The 20,913-nt window shown below is 42.2% G+C and overlaps 1 protein-coding gene and 1 pseudogene across 1 annotated transcript in view; both read left to right on the top strand.

Moving 5' to 3' along the window:
* Positions 1-3,233: 3,233 nt before the first annotated feature.
* LOC129685308 (40S ribosomal protein S2-like) lies at positions 3,234-4,071 on the top strand (annotated as a pseudogene).
* A 9,011-nt stretch (positions 4,072-13,082) lies between these two features.
* The window catches only part of Apela (apelin receptor early endogenous ligand), a 10,137-nt gene continuing 2,306 nt past the window's right edge, over positions 13,083-20,913 (top strand). Inside the window, exons 1-2 of the mRNA XM_055618897.1 lie at positions 13,083-13,355; positions 14,508-14,597. Of these exons, the coding sequence (XP_055474872.1) occupies positions 13,283-13,355; positions 14,508-14,596 (162 nt within the window). The 5' untranslated portion in view covers positions 13,083-13,282 and the 3' untranslated portion in view covers position 14,597. The remainder of the gene's footprint in view (positions 13,356-14,507; positions 14,598-20,913) is intronic.

Here is a 20,913-nt window from a genome sequence, read left to right on the forward strand (position 1 = left end):
AGTAAAGAACTCTTTTTAAAAGGAAATAGTGCCTTGCATTTAAATGTCAAGATTTTTTAAACATTAGTGTTTTAAAGAAAACAAAAATAATACAAATAACAAAATAGCGGTGTATGGAACAGGGAGGGGATGGATAATATTTGTAATCACAGTAGAGGAGATTGTGACAGGAAGGCTTCTCCTGACAACTTGGGCCACATAGGAAGACTACCCAGAACTAACAAACAATTAAAAAATAGAAACTTGTGATCATGGAAGAAAATTTTTTAAACATTTATTTATTTTTATATGTGTGTATTTTGCCTGCATGGACGGATGTGTATTATGAGCATGCCTGGTGTCCACAGAGGCCTGAAGGTGTTGGCTCCTCTGGAACTGGAGTTACAGATGGTTGTGAGCTACTATGTGGGTGCTTGGAATCAGACTCAGGTCCTCTTTGAAAGCAACAAACGCCCTGAAGTGCTCAGCCATCTCTCTAACCTCTGGAAAAGAATTTTTTTTTTTTAATGTTTGAATTTTAAGTGTCTCTAATAAAAGTCCTACCTCTGATGCCGGGTGCGGTGGTACACTCCTGTAATCCCAGCACTCAGGGAGCCAGAGACAGGTGAATCTCTGTGAGTTCTAGGCCAGCTTGGCCTACAAAGAGAGTCCAGGACAGACAAGGCTACACAGAGAAGCCCTGTCTCAAAAAAACAAACAAACAAAAAGGCAAAAAGAATTCCTACCTCTGTTAAGTGTGGATGCATTTACTCTGCATTCACAGCTGCCTTGTCTATCATAGTTCGTTGTCCTATTCAGTTCCCTATAAAAATACATGCAAACTGAACAGTTGTAGGACAGAGACAGTCAGTCGGTGGGTAATGGCCTGATGTTGCAGGCCTCAATCTGTCTGGGGTGGGGGAGTGGAGAAAGAAAAAAATTAATCTCTTGAATCAAAGAGAGAGATCTCTGCAAGGAGGAAGGCTGATAGCTCTCTCTGTCCATAGGATGGTACCCCCCCCCCCGCAGTCTCCGCCCTCATTAGAGAAAACACAAACTTGTTGACTGCCCTTCTGCCTGGGGTGATGAGGGGTGAGAACAGGGTATCCTGCCAGCTAAGTGGTTTCCAGAAGACCTCGCTCCTGCTCTTAAACTTCCTCAGATGCCTCTGCTTAGCCTCCACTCTCCTCTGTTGACCAAGCCAAGCAGCATCCTGGGGCCTGGGAATTACATTTGCAAAGTAGATCTTTCCCAAAGCAAACAAATTTAAAAAACCTGTTGAAATTCCTTCACGCCCAAGCTTCCTTTGCACCTTTCCCTTTGTTTTTCTCCCTCTTCTTTCTCTCTCATCATCATCAGTGTTCCTCTTCTGCCTTTCTCACTTTACTCTATGCCGTTTTCTGAGGAATAGATGGCTGCCGACAGGAGACGTCAATCTCTCTCTCAGTCTTTGTCTGTCTGCATCTACTGATCTGATTCTTTCTAAAACCCAACACAATTCCACCCAAGTAATGGGATCCATATGTACCGCCTTAGGGGATTTTACAAAGAAAGTAATTCCCAGGTGTTGTTTGGATTCAGAGAGTAAAGACAGAAAAGGCAGAGCACGTGCCTGAGATTATGGATCTGATTGGAAGATTATGGCCACTTGGAAATCAGCACAACAGCAAGAAGACTTTAATCTCAGTTTTATGTTATAAAGTACCCGAATGTTTAAAAGAAAATAGCAGGTTACTTCATCCTGTAGTTTCTTTTTCTTTTTTTCCTTCTTTCCTTTGTATGTTCTTTCCTTCCTTCTTTCCTTTTTTCCTCCTTTTTTTCTTCCTTCTTTGTTTTCTTTTTTCCCTTCCTTTCTTCCTCCGTCCTTTTTTTAGACAGTGTTTCACTGTGTAACCCTGCTGGTCTTGAACTCACAGAGATCTGTCTGTCTCAACAACAACATATGCACAAACTCAAAAGAAAAATAAAACTGTAAATACATACACAATAAGGGCAGCAAAGTGCTATTACCATATATATATATATATATATATATATATATATATATATATATATATGGTGACTTATTTTAGGGGCAAAAAAAAAGAATGACTTTACATTACCAATAGGCATGTATTTGTGTGGGAGTCTATATTTGTGAGTGCAGGGGCTCATAGAGGCTAGAAGCATCAAATCCCCTGCAGCTAGAGTCACTGGTAGTCCTGAGCCATCTGAGATAGATGCTGGGACCCAACCTCTAGAAGGGCATTCTCGTTTCCTCTTTTCTTCTTCTTTTTTCCCATGTACATTGGTGGTTCCATCTGCATTCATGTCTGTGTGAGGGTGTCAGATGCCCTGGATCTGGAGTTACAGACAGTTGTGAGTTGCCATGTGGGTGCTGGGAATTGAACCCAGGTCCTCTGGAAGAGGATCCAGTGTTCTTAACCTCTGAGCCATTCCTCCAGCTCCTGAAAGAGCATCCTTAATGGCTGAGTAATCTCTCCAGCCTCGAACCTGAATATATTTGAGACAGGAATGCTTTGTCACCTTCAGTATTTTCTCATAAAATGTTGCAAAAGTCCTGTATGTACTAAGTGTTCATTTCACACTTATTAAATGAATGTGGTGATTCTGCAATTTTCAGCCAAAGGCAATCAATAATTTTTGTTCTTTTGTTTCTCAAAAGGCTGTCCTGGAACACACCCTATAGACCAGGCTGGCCTCAAATTCACAAAGGTCCAAAGTGTTGGGGTTAAAGGCATGTGTCGCCACTGCCCAATTTCTACTTCTTTTCATTTATTTCTTCAATTTTGTGTGTGTGTGTGTGTGTGTGTGTGTGTGTGTGTGCGCGCGCGCAAGCGCGCACATGCGTAAGAGTGCAAGGGCCAAAGAGGCCATAGTATCTGAATCCTCTGGAGCTGGAGTCACAGGTGGTTGCAAGCCACCAGATATGGGTGTTGGGAATATTGAACTTGGGTCCTCTGGAAAAACCATTCGCTCTTAACCATCTCTAGCCTCTCATAGATAATCAAAGTAGAGCTAAAAGTTAGGGTATCGAGGTATGGTGGTGCACACCTTTAATCCCAGCATCGGGAGGCAGAGGCAAGTGGATCTCTGCGTTCAAGGTCAACCTGTCCTGAACTACATAGTGAGACCCTATCTCAAAAAGGGAACGAGGGAAATCTTAGAGCTTTGTAATGTCAACGCAAGACTAAATGTTTCACCTTACACTTTTTAATTAATTTCTTATTTTTACAGATTTTAGTTAAAATAGAATGGCGAGAGGGACCGGAGGATACAAGGACCCAGGATTAGTAGCGGCGGCTTCCGAAGAGGATTGGGCAGCAGTCTTAGGGGCAGTAGCCCTGGCCGAGGCCATGGTGGTGGTTGAGTCCGCAGAGCTCCTGCAGCGTAAAGTCGAAGATAAGGAGTGGATCTCTGTCGCCAAGCTGGCTGCCTGGTTAAGGACACAAAGTCCTTGGAGGAGATCTACCTGTTCTCCCCGCCCACTGAAAAATCCGAGAATATTGGCTTTTTTCAGGGTGAATCCCTAAAGGATGAGGTTCTAAAGATCACGCCAGTGCAGAAGCAGTCACGGGCTGGCCAGCGGACCAGGTTCAAGGCTATTGTCACTATTGGGGACTACAATGGTCACACTGGTCTTGATGTTAAGTGCTCCAAAGAGGTAGCTACCGGAGGGGCCGTCATCTTGGCCAAGCTTTCCATGGTCCCCGTGTGGAGAGGCTGCTGGGGAAAGAAGACTGGCAAGCCCCACACTGTTCCTTGCAAGGTGACAGGCCGTTGTGGCTCTGTTTTGGTGCGTCTCATCCCTGCCCCCAGAGGCACAGGCATCGTCTCTGCTCCTGTGCCCAAGAAGCTACCGGTAGTAATGAGTGCTACACATCAGCCAGGGGCTGCACTGCCACCCTGGGCAACTTTGCCAAGGCCACCTTTGATGCCATCTCCAAGACCTGCAGCTACCTGACCCCTGACCTCTGGAAAGAGACTGTGTTCATCAAGTCTCTTCATTGGGAATTCACTGATCATCTTGTGAAAACCTGCACCAGAGTCTCTATTCAGAGGACCCAGGCTCCAGCTGTGGCTACCACATAAGGGACTTTTTTTTTATACAAGAAAAATATAGTGAATTAAGTCTGTTAAAAAAGTGGAATAACATAACTTCCATCTGATTTTTAAAATGTTTTATTTATGTTTGCCATGGTACCATCTGCAGCCAGAAGAAGATATCAGATCCCGTGGAGCTGTAACTACACATAGCTGTGACGTGTAACTCTGACGTGGACATGCTGGAAATCAAAGTCAGATCCTCTGGAAGTGCCCCTAGCCATCTCCTGCCCTGCCTCACTTCCTAAATGAAGAGTATGATTTTGTTTTTCTTTGTCGACTAAAGTCAAATGTCTTAGTGACAGAAGCCAAGACAAAAAAAAAAAAAAAAAGATCAGAGGCACTAAAGCCCTAAGGTCTCATGGTTTATGTCACACCTAGCTACTTTCGATTTTGGTTATGAACTAAACCTCCAATCTCAAGATTCAAACAGTGCTTCTGTTATCTGCTTACTAAACTCTCAGACTTTCAGGCTCTATAGTTCAGCAAAGAGGAAGAAGTCGACGTATCTCAAAGCCATAAAGAATTCCAACAGAGTTAGAAGCTTCACATCATGTGTAATTACAATATTTATATCGTGTAATTTATATCAGTTGATGGTAATTATTGCCTAGGAGTGACTGAGGGTTATGATGAAAATTCCTGAGACTGTTTTTGATGACATAAAGCACATGGGTAAAGTGACACGCGGGAGGGGCGAGGGGAGGGCCGAGGGGAGGGGCGAGGGGAGGGCCGAATGTGTCTGACTGCAGTAGATTCCCCTTTGGTCAGCAAATTGATACCTGTGTGTGCACGTGTGGAAGCCGGAGGACAGCCTTCCTCAAACACTCGTCATCTTAGCTTTTGAGACAGGCCTTGACATTCTCTAATCCAGGCAAACTGCTAAGCAAAGCCCAGGAAGTCTTTCTGTCCCCGCGTCGCCAGCCGTAGGGTGGTGGGCACATGCTGCTGTGCCCAGTGTTTTGTGTGGCCGCTGGGCACCCAGACTCAGGTCCCCATGGGCCCAATTAGCGCTTTAACAAGCAAGCCATCTCCAGATCCCCCCCCCCCCCAGGGTGATTTAAAATCGAATACTCTGTACTGATCCCTCATCTCTCCTACACTGTGTCATAGTAACACAAAGATCTTCTCGGTCAAGCATTCCAGCTCAGCTGGCTGGCGATGAGCCACCCCCTGAGCGTTTCACATACGTCACGACTCTATTATTTTTGTGGGTAACAAAACTGGGAGTCTAGTATATCCGTGGACCACATTATTTTTTGTCATGTTTGCTAGATATATGAGGCTTGGGAGGATAGTTTTATACCATCAAAAGTGTGTCCCTTTTTTGGCATTATGGATTCTTGAGAAAATATGTGCTTTGGCTCTGTTATTAACTTGATGCTGCACTTATGTTCAGCAATGTTTTTTCAACTAGCACATGTGCCCAAGAAGATCCTGGGAAAATTTTTGAGCAAGTATTGTACTGAGTAAATGTTTTACCACACTTAATATTCTAATTTTATATATTTGATATCTCCTCTAAGTAGGGAGAATACCAATTTCTACTATAAAAGTTTTCAGATTTCTATTTCTATTTCAGTTTTCTATTACACTACTTATTTTTTATTTTTTTTTTCTACCCTCAATCAGCTTGGGTATTAGCCTTTTCATCAATGTTAATTTGGAACCCAGGAATGTCAGTAGAAAAGTAAGACCAGATGGAGACCTGGTGAGATGGCTCAGTAAGCAAAGGAGCTTGTTGCACAGGCCTGGCAAACTGAGAACCAATTCCACAGTTGTCCCCTGACCTCCACAAATGCCCATGTGCCCACACACATCACACACCATACACATAATAATCATGATGATGATGGTGATGCTAATGATGGTGATGGTGAAATAAGAACTGAAAACACCTGACAGAGGCCTCTGACCACCACAGTGCATACACGACCAAGCAACAAATCGGAAAGCCAACTTACACAAGTTGTCTTACATCTTCAAGTGTGTATGCATACATATATACATACAAAGAGTCACAAATAAGCAAAGGGTCACAGCGTCAGAAGGCTGGAAAGGACCGAGACCTCATGCTAACTTTGCACTTGCTGACTTAATTCAGGACAAGTCACTAAATTTTCTGAGTTTGCTATTTTCTATGTAAATGGAGATGAAAATATATAAGATCACGGTCTGGCCCGCACCGTGTAACACCATAAAAGTGTATTTTATTCAAATACATAGAACCTTGGTTCGTGTGCTGGAGTGTATCTGCGATCCCAGCATTCAGAGACTGGGGTAGAACAATGGCAAGGTCGAGACTAGCCTGGGCTACACAATGAGATCCTGTCTAGAAAATAAAAATAAAAACAAATAGATAAACTCCACAGACACATAGGATTTATGTATACATTGAATTATATCAATTTCTAGAACTGATGTAACAAAGTATCACAAACTTGGTGGCTTAAAACAACAGAAATTATTATTATTATTACTACTACTATTACTTTTTTGGAGTTCAAGAGACCAAAAAGTCCAAAATCAAGGTCAGTAGAACTGATTCTTTGGGGGACTGGGTGGGGGGAGGGATTAAGCAATGGACTTGCTCTACCTCTCTCCTGGCACTCATGTCTTAGTTTGTGGCAGCATGTTCAAATCTCATCTGGTACTTTGTTTCTGAGCTACAGACTAATGTTGACCAGGCTGGCCTTTACCTTTCTGTGTAGCTGAAGCTGGTTTTGAATCCCTCATCCCCCTACCTCTATCTCCCAGGTTCTGGGATTACAGTGTGAGCCAATACACTCAGCTTTAATCTCTACCTCTGTTGCCTGGTGTTCTCCCTGTTTATCACGGAGTGCTTCCGTCCCTTCCTCCTTTTTTTTTTTTTTCTTCCTCTAACTGTTTCTTCAAGTCTGCATTATGTTCCACAACAAACTTATCTTTCATTATGTAGTCATGGCTGTCCTGGAACTCTTTACATATGCCAGACAGGCTTCTGTCTCTTAAGTGATGAGATTAAAGCCATATGTCAGTACATCTCACTATCCTCTTTTTCCTAAAAGGACAGATACCACATTGGATTTAGGAGTCGCCCTTCGATAGTCCCTGTTGACCAAGCATTTGAACACATGAATCTATGGAGCCATTCCTATCCAAACCACCACAGTCTGAGTTCCAGACTGACAGAAATTTTGAAGGGACTCTACTGAACTTTATTCAATAAAAGCATTGTTAATATATCTTTAAAAACAGTATTCTTTGAGGTTATAGTACTAGTACATGCATATAATGAACTTTAGTCCTTTTCACCTCCATTACCTTCTCTTACCCCTTCCTTCTCCCATGAACCTTTCTTCTTCCTAAACTAGTTCTTTTCCTGCTTTCATTCCTTTGTGTGTGACTGGTGAGTTTAACACAGGTTGCTATGTGAGATGGGTGTGGGGATACTGGCTGGAGCACAGACAGCTTGTAAGTGGCTACACCATTGATGAAAGTGGCACCCTTTCCCCAGTCATCATGAACTGCCAGCAGTCCCTCAGGAGGGGTGGGATCCCAAGAGCCCTTCCCCTTTCCATGATGTCATCTTTTGTAGGTCTTGTTCAGTGAGCTGCAGTGAGTTCATGTGCTCATCAACCATGTTATGTCCAGAAGACATTATTTGACAGGCCCTTCCCCAACCTCTGGCTTCTTTCCAGTTCTCTTCTACCATATTCCCTGAGTCTTGGAGTTGGGTGTGATACCTATGTCCCATTTAGGGTTCAGCATACTGTTATGAAATATAATGTGGTGAGGTGTACCATGGCAGGCCCATGACAAGGTGTGTCCCTGAGAAGTTACTCCATGCAACAGATCTGGTTTAAAGGGGATTTATTGGGGGAAGACAGGGGAATGAAGACCTGGGAAAGGATGGAGGCAGCGGGTGAGCCATGAGGAGAGAGAGAGAGAGAGAGAGAGAGAGAGAGAGAGAGAGAGAGGCCTCTGAGGACAGAAAGAGGGAAGAGAGAATGCTGAGAACAGAGAGAGAGCACGGGTAGTAGGCAGTCCTTTTATTGGGCTGCACATACCTGTTGCACCTGGCTGGGGCAGCAGGTGATGATGTAAGCAATTGCTAGGTCCCTGAGGGCAGACTAGCAGAATCGCTTGCAAGCTAACACACCATAATCACGTTTTCTGCACTTTGACCATTGGTGGCTCTCTCTACTATGTATTACAGCCCATTGCAAACAAAGTTTCTGTGATAAAGGCTGAGAGTTGCACTCAGCTAGAGGTAGATAAAAATTTAAAAGACATGGATTTAGGAGCATTGAAGGAGATGAGGGAGGAAGAGAGGGCTTGGGAGGGGAGGAGGGACAGGGCTACAGCTGGGATACAAAGTGAATAAACTGTAATTAATATAGAAAATAAAAATTTATTTAAAAAATTTTAAAGACAGTTTGGATATCTTATTTTATTTTTCTTTTTTAAAGACAGGATCTATACGTGGATCGAGCTAGCTTGGAACGCCTATGTAGTGAAGAATGGACTTGAATTCCTTCTCCATTTCAGTGCTGGAATTAAAGGGATGTGCCACCACACCCAACAAATATCCTTATATTTACAATCTTTTGTTTTGTTTTTAAGACAGGTTTTTTTTGTGCCCTGGATGTCCTGGAACTAGCTCTATAGACCAGGTTGGCTTTGAACTCACAGAGACCCACCTGCCTCTGCCTTCTGAGTGCTGGGATTAAAGGAGCATGCCACCAGGCCCACTCTACCTTTATTTTTACGCTGGCTTCAGTAAGCTACTTTGAAAATAGGAACTAGAATTTGCACCTTAATGAAGGAACTAGAACAAAATGATTAAAACCTCAGAGCATGGAACTGACACCTGCTCATTCTTCTTCCTTAACTGTCCATTTCTTCATCAAGCAGGCAGGCAGAATGATAGATACTTCAGTGTCTGGGGTAGATTCAGTGAAGTAATGAATGAAGAACATTTAGATGGTACCTGGCCCGGAGGGACCGTGATTTTGGCCCACCATTGGAGGCGAGTCTGTGTGGGCACTAACGTGGAAAAGCCATCATTTCGGACAGCTGCATGATGGGTGCTCTTTGCAGAGCCACCTGCACCATTCTGCCTCCACTTTGCTACCAAGATTTCTCCACCCCGGGTTGTTCAATGCCAAGATGAATCATTGAGCGGCACTGTTGCCTCACACTCACAGAAACGATGGTCACATGACATTGTTCTCCAGTGTCAGGCATTTCAGCTGTCCATAAGCATTTGTTATTGTAAAAATAACTCCTGAAGGCAGGTGTGGTTATACACAACTTTTTTCTTTCTTTTTTGCTTTTGTTTTTGTTTTTTTTTCAAAACAGGGTTTCTTTGTGTTACCCTGTCTGTCCTAGAACTTGCTCTGTAGGCCAGGCTGGCCTCCAGCTCAGAGGTCCTCCTGCCTCTGCCTCCGACTGCTGAGATTAAAGGTGGGTGCCACTATCACTTGACATCACAATTTTTTAAAAATCATTTAAACTATATAAATAAATGTCTAAGCTGGGCACAGTGACTCAAGCCTGTAATCCTAGCACCTTGTCTCAAAAAGCTAAAAACAAAGTCTAACATCTCACTAGTTTAATATATTTCTTCACTAAACCTTTATAAGTCCACCAATAGAAAAGCAAGTATTTAAATAGGCATAGTAGTACACACTTTTTTTGTTTTGTTTTGTTCTTGGGTTTTGTTTTCTTGTTCCTTTCTGTGTAGCCGTGGCTGTCCTGGACTCACTTTGTAGACCAGGCTGGCCTTGAGCTCACAGAGATCTGCCTGCCTCTGCCTCCCTGAGTGCTGGGATAAGAGGCATGTGGCACCATACCCAGCTGTAGTACTACACACTTTTAACCCCAGCACACGGGAGATGGAGGAGAATCAGAAGCTAAGGGCCACTGTAAACCACAGACTACAATGTCCCTGCAACTTCTCAACAACAACAAAACACAAAGCAATATTTTGTCTGCATATGAGTGACAGTTTTGTTGTTAGTTGACAATTTTTAACATTTATATACTTATTTTTTATGTGTATGGATATGAGCACGCAATTGCCATGATGTGCATTTAGATGTCAAAAGGATAACTTTCAGGAATTCCCTCCTGAATGGATCCTGTGGAATTAAACACAGGTTGTCTGTCAGGTTTGGCAGCAAGTGCCTTTACCAGTAAGCCATCTCACAGGCCTCCCTTTGTTGTTAGTGAGGCAGTGTTCAACAGTCTCGGAAGCTACAAGGAATGAATATCATGTTTTTATTGAAGTCCACCAAGAGAAAGCTATTTTTTCCTGGTCAAAACAATGAAATCTGCCTCTGTTCCTGGGTAACATGACATTCTGATCAGCGCCAAAGATTGGAACATTATACACTATTATTGTTTCCTTCCTTAGGACTTAATATATCCGGGCATGTTAATCATCAGGCCAAGAGACTGCCCCCAGGAAAGCTGATTCACCTAAAACCAGGCTAAGAAAATGGGAAGAATAATTAATCCCTTACTGGGATAATACACCTGTCCTCCCAGAACCCCCTCCCCTGAGGTTGCTTACAGAGCTGTCATGTAAAAGTTATTCACGACAGCCTTGAACTCAGAAAAGTATAGTTTTCATTTTCCTTTTCTCATTTTCTCTTCTACTCAGAAAAGTATAGTTTTCCTCTTTTCTCCTTTCATTCTTTTCCTCTTTTCTCCTTTCATTCTCCATTCATTCTGACACTTCTCCAAACCTGCACATGCTTCCTGGGGCTCTTCTGCTCTTTCTCTGAAGCTACTTCCATCACCCAGCATGAGGCTGCACTAAATGCCATGGTCTTCTCTCTTCCTCTTTTTCATCCTCCTGTTTTGGGCAGTGTCCAAGATTTACATCTTGCCTGTCCTGTTCTTTTTTTCCCTCATACTCTAACAAAACTATCCTTGAGTTTCCTTTCAATTCTGTTTTAAAATTATTTTATTAACCAGGCTGAGAATTCATGAAAGGGAACTCCAGTTTCTCCAGAAATAAAAGTCTCATTCTATCATCCAAGCTGGTCTGGAACTCCCTATGTAGGCCAGAATGGCCTTAAACTCGTTAAAATCTCCCTGGACTCTGTCTCCCAAGTGCTGAGCTTACAGGTGAGTGGCAACACATGGGGATTTCTTCTAAATATTTGCTGTCTGGATTAGGTCATTATTTCATTTATAAGAAGACTCTGTGCTGGGGCTCAAGAGACAGCTCAGCTGTTAAGAAGGCCATAACATTACAGACATAACATTCATACATACATACATACATACATACATACATACATACACACACACACCAAAATTTTCTTTTTGTTTTTGTTTTTTTTTTTTTTACTTTTTGAGATAGGGTCTCTCTGTGTAGCCCTGGCTGCCTGGAACTCACTCTGTAGACCAGGCTGGCCTCAGACTGAGATCCATCTGCCTCTGCCTCCTGAGTGTTGGGATTAAGGGTGCCACCACACCTGACAGATGGCCCAGCAGTTAAGAACAGGAGCTGCTCTGTCAGGGGACCTGAGTTCATGCTTGCACTCAAATGAGGGCTCACTGCGGCCTGAAACTCCAGCTCCAGGGGACCTGATGTCCTTTCTGGCCTCTGTGGACCTAATGCCCTCTTCTGGCCTCTGTGGGCACTGCATATACTATGTGCACAGACATACATAAAAGTAAAAACACCCACACACATAAAATAAATTTTTTCTATTTATCTATCTATCTATCTATCTATCTATCTATCTATCTATCTATCTATCTATCTTTGAGACGTGGATATTTTGTTATGTATCCCTGGCTGTACTATGTGGCCCAGGCGGACCTGGAACTCACAGAGATCTACCTGCCTATGCCTTCTGAGTGCTGGGATTAGAGGTGTACCACATTTGGTGTTAACTATTTTTTTTTAATATTTTAAAAATGTTTTTTAAAAAAGTTTGCATAAACTGTTGTGTGTGCCTACCCCCTGACTCTAAAGATGCTAAATATAACAAAATTCCTGAAAATTCACAATCACTTGCATGTACTTTAGATTTGCTCTCTTGGGTCTAATCACATTTCAGAGTATAGCTGCATGTCCTTCTGGCTTAGAATAATTACAATAATCCTCAAACACAACAGCTTTTTTATTACAAGTAAGAAAGCCATTAAACAGGAGATCTTGCTGTGTGAGCAAGACAAAAACTAGACGATGTTGTTTTGAGATGAACTACAAAATTCTTTTTCCATCTATAAGCTGGTCCCTGTGCCTGTGATATTCACCCGACATTCCACCACATGCAAAGTTACAGCAGAACCCTGATTTTGTGTCTGTGCCTTGCCGGAACTTTTTTTGAAAACTCTAAGGTGTTTGCAGATGTAAACGATCTCCATTAGTTTTTAAATTGCACCTAAATAAAATAAAGATAAACATTTCACAGATTTACTTCTGAACATTCTAAACTCCAGAAATCTCTGATGCTGGGAGTCCACACACATGAAGCCATTTGGCGATTCAAGATAAATAGGCAATGCTTTTTGGTAGGTTTGGCAAGGAGAACTCCCTCCAACTTAAAGTCCGCACAAAGCACTTGGGAATCTCAATTTAGAGCTCCAGCATTCCTTCTGCAAAAAGACAAAGGAGAAGCTTCCTGTCATTTCCACTGCTTTCTGCATGTGGGACCAATATGGGCAATGCAAAGTTTAAACAGATGCAAATGTCGAGGAGAGGAGGCATGCCAGGCCGCGTTTTACATATTTCTTCATAAACAGATTGAACTGGAGTCACTCTCTTCGGAGCTTTGCGGAGGAGAGACTTCCCACTGAAGTTACTTCACGCCTGAATGGTCCATTTCACCAATATTTGCTTATGGAAATAAAGGGGAGTGGCTGGGGAGAAGCACAGAGGAATGGGGGAGGGGCTTGAGGCCTGGGAGCTCTGACCACAGCCTAGTGCACCAGTAACCTTGTCTGATGTGATCATTAACCTTTTCTGGAAAAAGCAGCTGGCAGCCCTCTGAGGTCTGTCTGTAGGATGTGGGGTGAGCCGGACAGATACTGCCCAGGCTATTTACAGACGATCTCTTTACTTGGAGAGCTATTGTTCACTTGCGTGTAAATAATTTAAAAAAAAAAGAAAGAAAGAAAGAAAGAAAGAAAGAAAAAAAAGAAAGAAAAAGACAAGAAAGAAAGAAAAAGAAAAGAAAGAAAAAAGAAAAAAATGAGATTTCATCCTTTTTTGATATTTTTTATTTTTGCGATGAGTCTGCTTCTGATCAGCGAACAGAGACCAGGTAGGTCTTTGGAACTTCTGGCCTGGGTAACTTGGGTTTTTGCATGTTTGTATGTCTGGGTCTCTAAATGTGACTGCTTATAAAGAGAATTTAGGTATTCTCTTAAGTATTGTAAGTATTTAGGTATACTTACAGTTAATAGTACTGAGGGAAACATATACAACTTCTGAACTACATTAGCTATCTCATTGTGGGATAGCATTTGGGCATTTTCCCCCCAATTAGCTGTACTTTAAAATATTGATAAATATTTTACAATTATTTTTCTAAGAAAACCAATCTTGAAACTATTGTACATTGTTGTCTTACAAGTAGATAGAAACGAGAACGTTGGTTTATAAATGAACCTAGATTTTTAGGTAAAATGCAAGATCCAAATAGGTGTAGCTAGAGAGGACGCATGTTGAAGATTGGAAGAGGGCAATGTGAATTGAGTTAGCGCTGTGCCAAAATCATGATGTGACAGTGTGAAATGAGAAAACACCCACCGGATGCCATCTCTGGTTACATAACTACACAGGGCAGGGTTGTTTGTTTATTTTTAATCATTATGGAGTTTATGAAGGCAAAAATGTAGAAGGCATGGATTGTCAACATTTTTTTGCAAGGAAGGTGTCGGTTGCAAGTTTTCTGACTTCTAAAGCTTCAGGGTCAAGTTTCAACAGAAAGATGACAATAGTCACATCCAATCACCTGTCACTACGGGCGTGATGAAATGTTTCTTTGGCTAGGCGAAAGACAGTGTGTGTCTGACTGAAAAGCTGGACACTGATTTCAATTAGAACTTTGATTGCTCCAGGATTATTCAAATCATTCCTTCCACATACATTTAAAAAAAAAAGTTACGAGTTAGCCGGTCTTTCTTCACTGCCTATCGCAATTGCCTATTACCCAATCCAAAATACAAACACTTGATTTCTAGTTTTAAGAAATCCAAGAACCCTGGAAGAAACATGCCCAGGAGGGTGTTACCGCCCAGGTCAGTGCTAACACGGGGCGTTAGGAGTGTACCTGTGTGGCTATGTACTACAGAATTAGTTTACAGCTTAACCTCATAAACAGTTTTGCTGAAAAGACGCTGTTGTGTTCCCCATGACAGCTATCTCCATGATAGTTTTTTTTTTTAATTGTTCTTATTTCTCTTTTCTTCAGTTAACTTTCCCAGGAGAAGAAAACTACACAGACACAACTGCTTTCGCAGGAGATGCGTTTCACTTCACGCCAGGGTGCCCTTTCCTTGAGGTATTTCTCGACAAATCCCTTTCCTATACTCAGTTACACTCCATTAGTCCTGCTTTGTAATGAGATGATGGCTTACAGTGATGTAAGAGACATACCAGGCATGGAAGAGTGAAAGGGCGTGGTCGTTTGGAAATTGCTTTTATGTTAAGGAAGAGAATGGGATTGATCATGGGAAGGTACTATGGCTGCTGAGTCTGAACGGTAGTTTCCTGAAGATAATACATTGTGTGGTGTTCAAGAATTTTAACAATTTAAAGAAAACCAGGCACTGGGAGGTGTTAATCATAAAAGTATCTCTAAACGTGTATTTAGAAAACACCAGACACTCCAAATAGAGGCCAGAGCAAACACATTTCCTATTAAGACCAATGTGGGCTTGAAAGCATTTGGACATTTTAACCCAACCCCTAAACAGTGACAGAACAGACTTAGTACTTCAACCTTGATGTGGAAAATCAACTTAATAATGTCAACAGCAAGACAGTTTTCCAGCCTTGTTCATGAAGCTGTACTTGATGGTTGTATCCTCCAGAATAAAGCCTTAGTTGAATTTTGCTCACATCCTTTGTGTTGTCACTCATGGAAAGGCTGATGAGTTTTCCAGCACACCTCTAGTAATACTGCTTACCACCCCTTACTACTACTAGCTTCAACTAGTCCCCAATCCTGCCAAAGTTTAAGTCATTTCATACCCCGCTCCCCAAAAAAGAAAGAAAAAGAGTTTGACATCCCTTTGTAATTAATTTTAGCTTTATGTTTCATTCAAAGTATATCTTGAGAGATAAAAATACTAGAGAGAACCCCAGCTGGTAAAAAGGCACACAGGCATTGGCTAAATTAGCTTATTCAGTTGGTCTTAGACTGTAGCTTTTATGGGCCTATTCATTTGGTGTAAAGAATGGTTGCTATGTCTATTGTTTAATACATGCTTTTCAAACCCAGTTGAAAGCCTTAGAGAGGAAATGAAGAAAGAGCAAGTCAGTAATAAACATTTATCAGAGAAGGGGACAGAAAGCCAAGGTTTCCATGAACATATCTGTGACACTTTACTCTTTACTATCAAAGTTATGAAAAGTGTGTTTGGGAGAGGAACCTAGAGAAGTACAGTAGGAGGCTCCTGAGAGGCTAAAGAGTAGTGATTGAAATGGGCTCTCAGAGGATTTAATATGTTAAAAGCCTTGTCCTTTGGTGTGTGTTGATCTGCCTCACCTTGTAAGACAGCATAGAATGCGTTTAGGAGGAGTGAAGGAGTTGCAGATTTCTCCCCAGCATTCCTCCATAAATAACAAAGACAAAAGGGGGCTTTTCACAGTAGCAAAAGAATTCCTGTATACACAAAGAAGATGCCCCGGAAAATACAAACACAAGTCCTTAGCTAGCCACCCCTTTATCTTGGCTTTCTACACAATTGCCCCACTATAAAAATCAGGGCAGTAAGTAAGCTTGATAAAGTAGTGCAATTTGACTTGTCAGAGTTAAGGGAAAGTTTGACCCTGACGCCAAGTTTACGAACCAAAGGGAAATTCGAATAAAAACTAATGTAAGCCTGTTAATGGCAAGGACCCTCTAAAATGAGCTGGTGGCTCTATTGCCCGCTCATGTTACAGAATCCATCTTCTTAGTGTTTACACTAGCCCCGAATCAAGTACACAAATGTCACCTGTTGGAATCCAGTAATTATTATAAGAGCCCACGTAAGATAAACATTAAGATAACGTCCAAAGGCCCAGCTCAGCCAGGGCCAATCGCAAGTCCCACCTTCGATCTGAGGACAATTCTCAGGAACCTACACTGTCACATTTTCTGTATATCCTGTAACAAAAACATGTTGGGTGAAGAAAGCCTCCATGAACACAGGTTGTAGCTTGAAACCTTGCTTTTATTTCTGCACATTTTCTTCATACTTTAGATGAAATCACACATGGTCATTTGACTCAGGATCCAGTAAGAATGCAAAGGGGTTGATAAAGTAAACAAACTGGCTCCAGATATGTTGTAGGTTAACCTTGGAGCTGAGAGTTTTAGCCCATCTAGTAGAAGGCCCATTGTCTTTATTCTGTTCATTTTACCAGCTCCTTGCTGACCCTCATCATGACTGCTAGGCTTTAAGATGGCCTTGATTAAATGTGCTGTGTACAGCGCGTCTCCTTGATCTGTTTTGTTTTCCCTCACAGAAATATTTCAACATCACCCACTGCTCTAAGTGATTGGTCCATAAGAAGGCAAGAGAGATGTGTTGGGAAATGAAAGCTCTGAGATAATGTGAGAGGAGGGAGACAAGTGGGGTACAAGATTCCAATGACTTCCTTCTTTCAATAAACCTCCCTACTGCTCACTGAGAAGCATTTACCCTGTAGCCACGTGTCCATTAATGCGGACTCTTCAGTGACAAGTGTGACACATCTTGGTGATATAAAATGGATTTCTAAGCCTATAAAGACGATCAAAAGCAAAAGTCCCCAACCCTACACTAGGTCCCATTTTTACTTCTCAGAGATAGTAGTTATGAAAAAAATTTTCTTGGTAAAAGTGCCTTTTAATATATCATATTTTAACTTGCTTTCTTGTGAACCGGATGCTATGGCATTCAGCTCTGATTCTAGCACCTGGGAGGTAAGGTAAAAGGACTGAGACCAGCTTGGGCTACATGAGACCCGCCTTATGAGTCAATAATTCTCATCAACCTTGCTTATCATTCAAAATATGCTTCCGAGTGAGAGGTGGTAGCCTATACATCTAATTTCAGTACTTGGTCAAGAACATCAGGGCCAACCTGGGCTACATAAGACCTGCCTCAAAATAACTAAAATTAATAAGCAAATAAATATAAATATAAAATATAGGGCAGGAGAAATGGCTCAGTGGTTAAGAGCACTGTCTGATCTTCCATAGGTTCTGAGTTCAATTCCCAGCAACCACATATTGGCTCACAACCATCTATACTAGGATCTGATGCACTCTTTTGGCATGCAAGTGATCTACAAATTACTGTATGTAATCTACCTGTTACATAATGTAAATAAATAAATATTTAAAATATATATCTGTATAAAACATAAGTAATAAGTTATTCTCATCACCCTTAACTTTAAAATACGCTTCGGAACCAGGTGGGATGGTCCACAGCTCTGATTGCAGCACTGCTGAGGCAGGGTGATGTGTAGTTCAGGGTCAGCCTGAGTGCCCCGAGATCCAACCTCGAAGGTGTACTGTTTATCCTCTCTTTCTGCTTATTCTTCTCTTCAAATCATCATGCTATTCTTCCGAGCCTGATGGTGCGTTCGTTCAGTCCTAAAGCTGAGGAAGCAGAGGTGGGTGGATCTCTGGGAGGTCCAGGCCAGAATAACAGAATTACAATCAAAATGGTGGTATTCTGACTTCCCTGACCAAGCTGCTGCCTCCCCACCCACTCCCACTTGTCCCCGTCTTCCTCATTCCATTCTTCTCTTGTTCATAACTGAAATCCAGTTCCGCCTTTGGCACAGAATTTCTTTCCAGACTGGTGTGTCCACTGTCCACCACGCGGAAACTCTACTGAGGTGGGTCACTTTCTCCCTAGTTAGGCTTCTCAGAGAAGACTGTTCCCATTCTACTGTCCTCATTCAGCAACTGTGTGTTATAGCTTCCGTCACTTCACTGTGGGTTTGTGCACATGAGCTGAGCTAGGCCTAAGGGCAAGGTTGTAGCCTCCTGCTGAGGGTTCTGGGAACCAAACTCCATCCCCCTTAGGGAGAAACGCGTGCTCTCAAGGCTTCAACGTTTCTCCAGCTATGATTTTACTGTTGCTGCTTTTATTTTTAATTATTTATTTTTGTTCTATGTGCATAGGTGTTTTGGCTGCATGTGTGTCTGTGTGAGGGTTGGATTGTGAGCTGCTGTGTCGGTGGTAGGATTAGACCTCCGTCTCTGGAAGAGCAGCCAGGCTCTTAACCACTAAACCATCTCTTCAGCCCCATTACTGTTTTTTGTTTTGTTTTTTTTTTTTAAACCTTGGTTTCAAAAAACAACAACAAAACAAAGTCTCAAGTTGTTTAGGCTGGCTTTGATCTCCTAATCCTCCCGCCTGCCTCCCTCTCTCCACTGCAGAGGTTACAGACATAAACCACTCACCACCATCACACAGAACTTTGTTGTTAGACTCTTAAAGCTATTTGTCACATTCTACTTTGTTTCATTAGATTTTTATCAGTATTAGGTTAGAAGTCCCTTGAAGACAAGCTTTGGCACTCGAATCGTGGGGTACAAATTTTTCTTAATATAAATGGTCTGAAGAGCTTCCATAGGGGTTGCTGTGTGGACCGTAAAACCTGTGTCCTATCCATGTGGTTAGAACTGAATCCAATACAGAAAAGGCTTTGTTGTTGTTGTTTGAGACAGGGTCTCAGGATGCAGCCCTGGCTGGCCTGGCACTCACTATGTAGACCAGTCTGGTCTACAGCTCACAGAAACCTACCTGCCTTTGCCCCCTGAGTGCTGGAATTACGGGCATGTGCCACCCACAGAGCCAGAAAATGACAGCTAGGAAAATTACAGTCTAGTGTGCACGCTCAGTGAAAAATCCTTAACACACCTAATGTATAATTAAACTCTTTTTTTTTTGCCAGAAAATAAGTTTATGCAGAGATAGATATTTACAGTACATGTTTATAATATACATGTCACTGTTTTATATTGGCATATAACATATACACACACACACACACACACACACACACACACACACAAATCTACTGTTAAAGCAAAGGACAAAACTTTTACTAGGCAGGTTCCCCTCCCCTACTCATCCCTCCAGTCTTACTTAAGTAGACCCAGTGCCTTGTTGCCCGGCTGACCTTGAATTCCTGGGTTTGAGGGATGCTCCTGCCTCAACCTTAGGCTGTGGGTTCCGGCTCCTGCCAGAACCATGGGCAAGAAAGCATTGAGCCCAGCTCCTAAGAGTCTGAGCCTTTTTTTTTTTTTAATTAGTCACCTATTGAAATCAGGTGAACTGTGTTAGTACCGGGCTCAAATGTGTGGAATGTCACTGTGCTCGGATAATTCCACAGAGGTAGTTTGAAACAATTTCATCTCCATCCTGTTGTGCTCGGCAGGCTGTTGTGCGCAAGCTGCCGCTTTGCCCTCCACAAGAACTATTTCTTGCTTTCTCTGCTCCCTTCAAATTTCCAATTCTTACTGTTTTTTAAATCTAGTTTCATATCTTACATCACAGAAAACAAGTCACCAGATGGCCTTCATCCCACCCAATTCCCCTCCACACTGCTCATTCTTACCCATGTCCCTTCCTCTGTCTGTGCCATGGGTACCTGAGCCTCCCATTTGTCGGCCTCTTTTCTTTCTTTGGGGTGGATGCGAGTATGGGGTTGAAATGCTCACAAGCCTACGTGCTGAAACAAATCCACCCGCACGCTCATGTGCCTCTTGGCATCTCATGACTGGTCAGCAGTCATCCTTTTCAGTTTGTTTTTTTGCAGTCTACTGTAATCTCTTTATATCTCCTGTAAATAGTTCTCACTGGGCCAGCAAGACGGCTCATCAGGTTAAGGCACGTGCTGCCGATGACCAGTGACTTTGGGTTTAAACCCTGAGACCCGCAAGGTAGGAAAGAACAGATGCCCTCAGGTTGTCCTCTTTACACTTGTGACTCCACTGTAACACTCAAAAGCAGGTCGCAAAATGAAAAATTTTATGTGGCCGTCAGTCATCTTACTAAATTAATTTGGTGTGTTTTCAGTCTTACATGTGCTTGCTGTGTTGTTTTTAATTTTGTTTCAAACAGGGTTTTTGTGTGTAGTCCTGGATGGCCTTTAACTCATTGGTAGGCTCATTTGAGACTGCATTGATCCCACCTCTGCATTCAATGTGGCTGGAGCTAAAGACATCAGTTCTGGTGCACCCAACTTTTACTCCTAATTTCACAGAAGGATTTAGTAATCGACTATTTAGTCTCAAAAATTTCTTCCTGTTGGTCATGGTAGCACCACAGGCCTGTAATCCCAAATTCAGATATATAGAGACAGGGGTAATCCTATAGTTTAGTCAGTTTCAGGTATGCCAGGAGTTTGAGGCCAGTCTGTGCTACAGAAGATATATCTCAAAAAAATTTTTAAAAGTGGCAACAAAGACAGGCATGGTGTTGCCTACTTTTAATCCCAGCACTCAGGAAGTAGAGACAAGTGGATCTCTGTGAGTATGAGGACAGTCTGGTCTACATTGTGAGATCCAAGACAGTAGGTTATATAGAGAGACCCGTGAAAGAAAGAAAGAAAGAAAGAAAGAAAGAAAGAAAGAAAGAAAGAAAGAAAGAAAGAAAGAAAGA

The sequence above is a fragment of the Psammomys obesus genome, unplaced genomic scaffold (genome assembly GCF_907164565.1).
Source record: "Psammomys obesus unplaced genomic scaffold, mPsaObe1.curated_primary_1811, whole genome shotgun sequence".
Taxonomy (NCBI): Eukaryota; Metazoa; Chordata; class Mammalia; order Rodentia; family Muridae; genus Psammomys; species Psammomys obesus.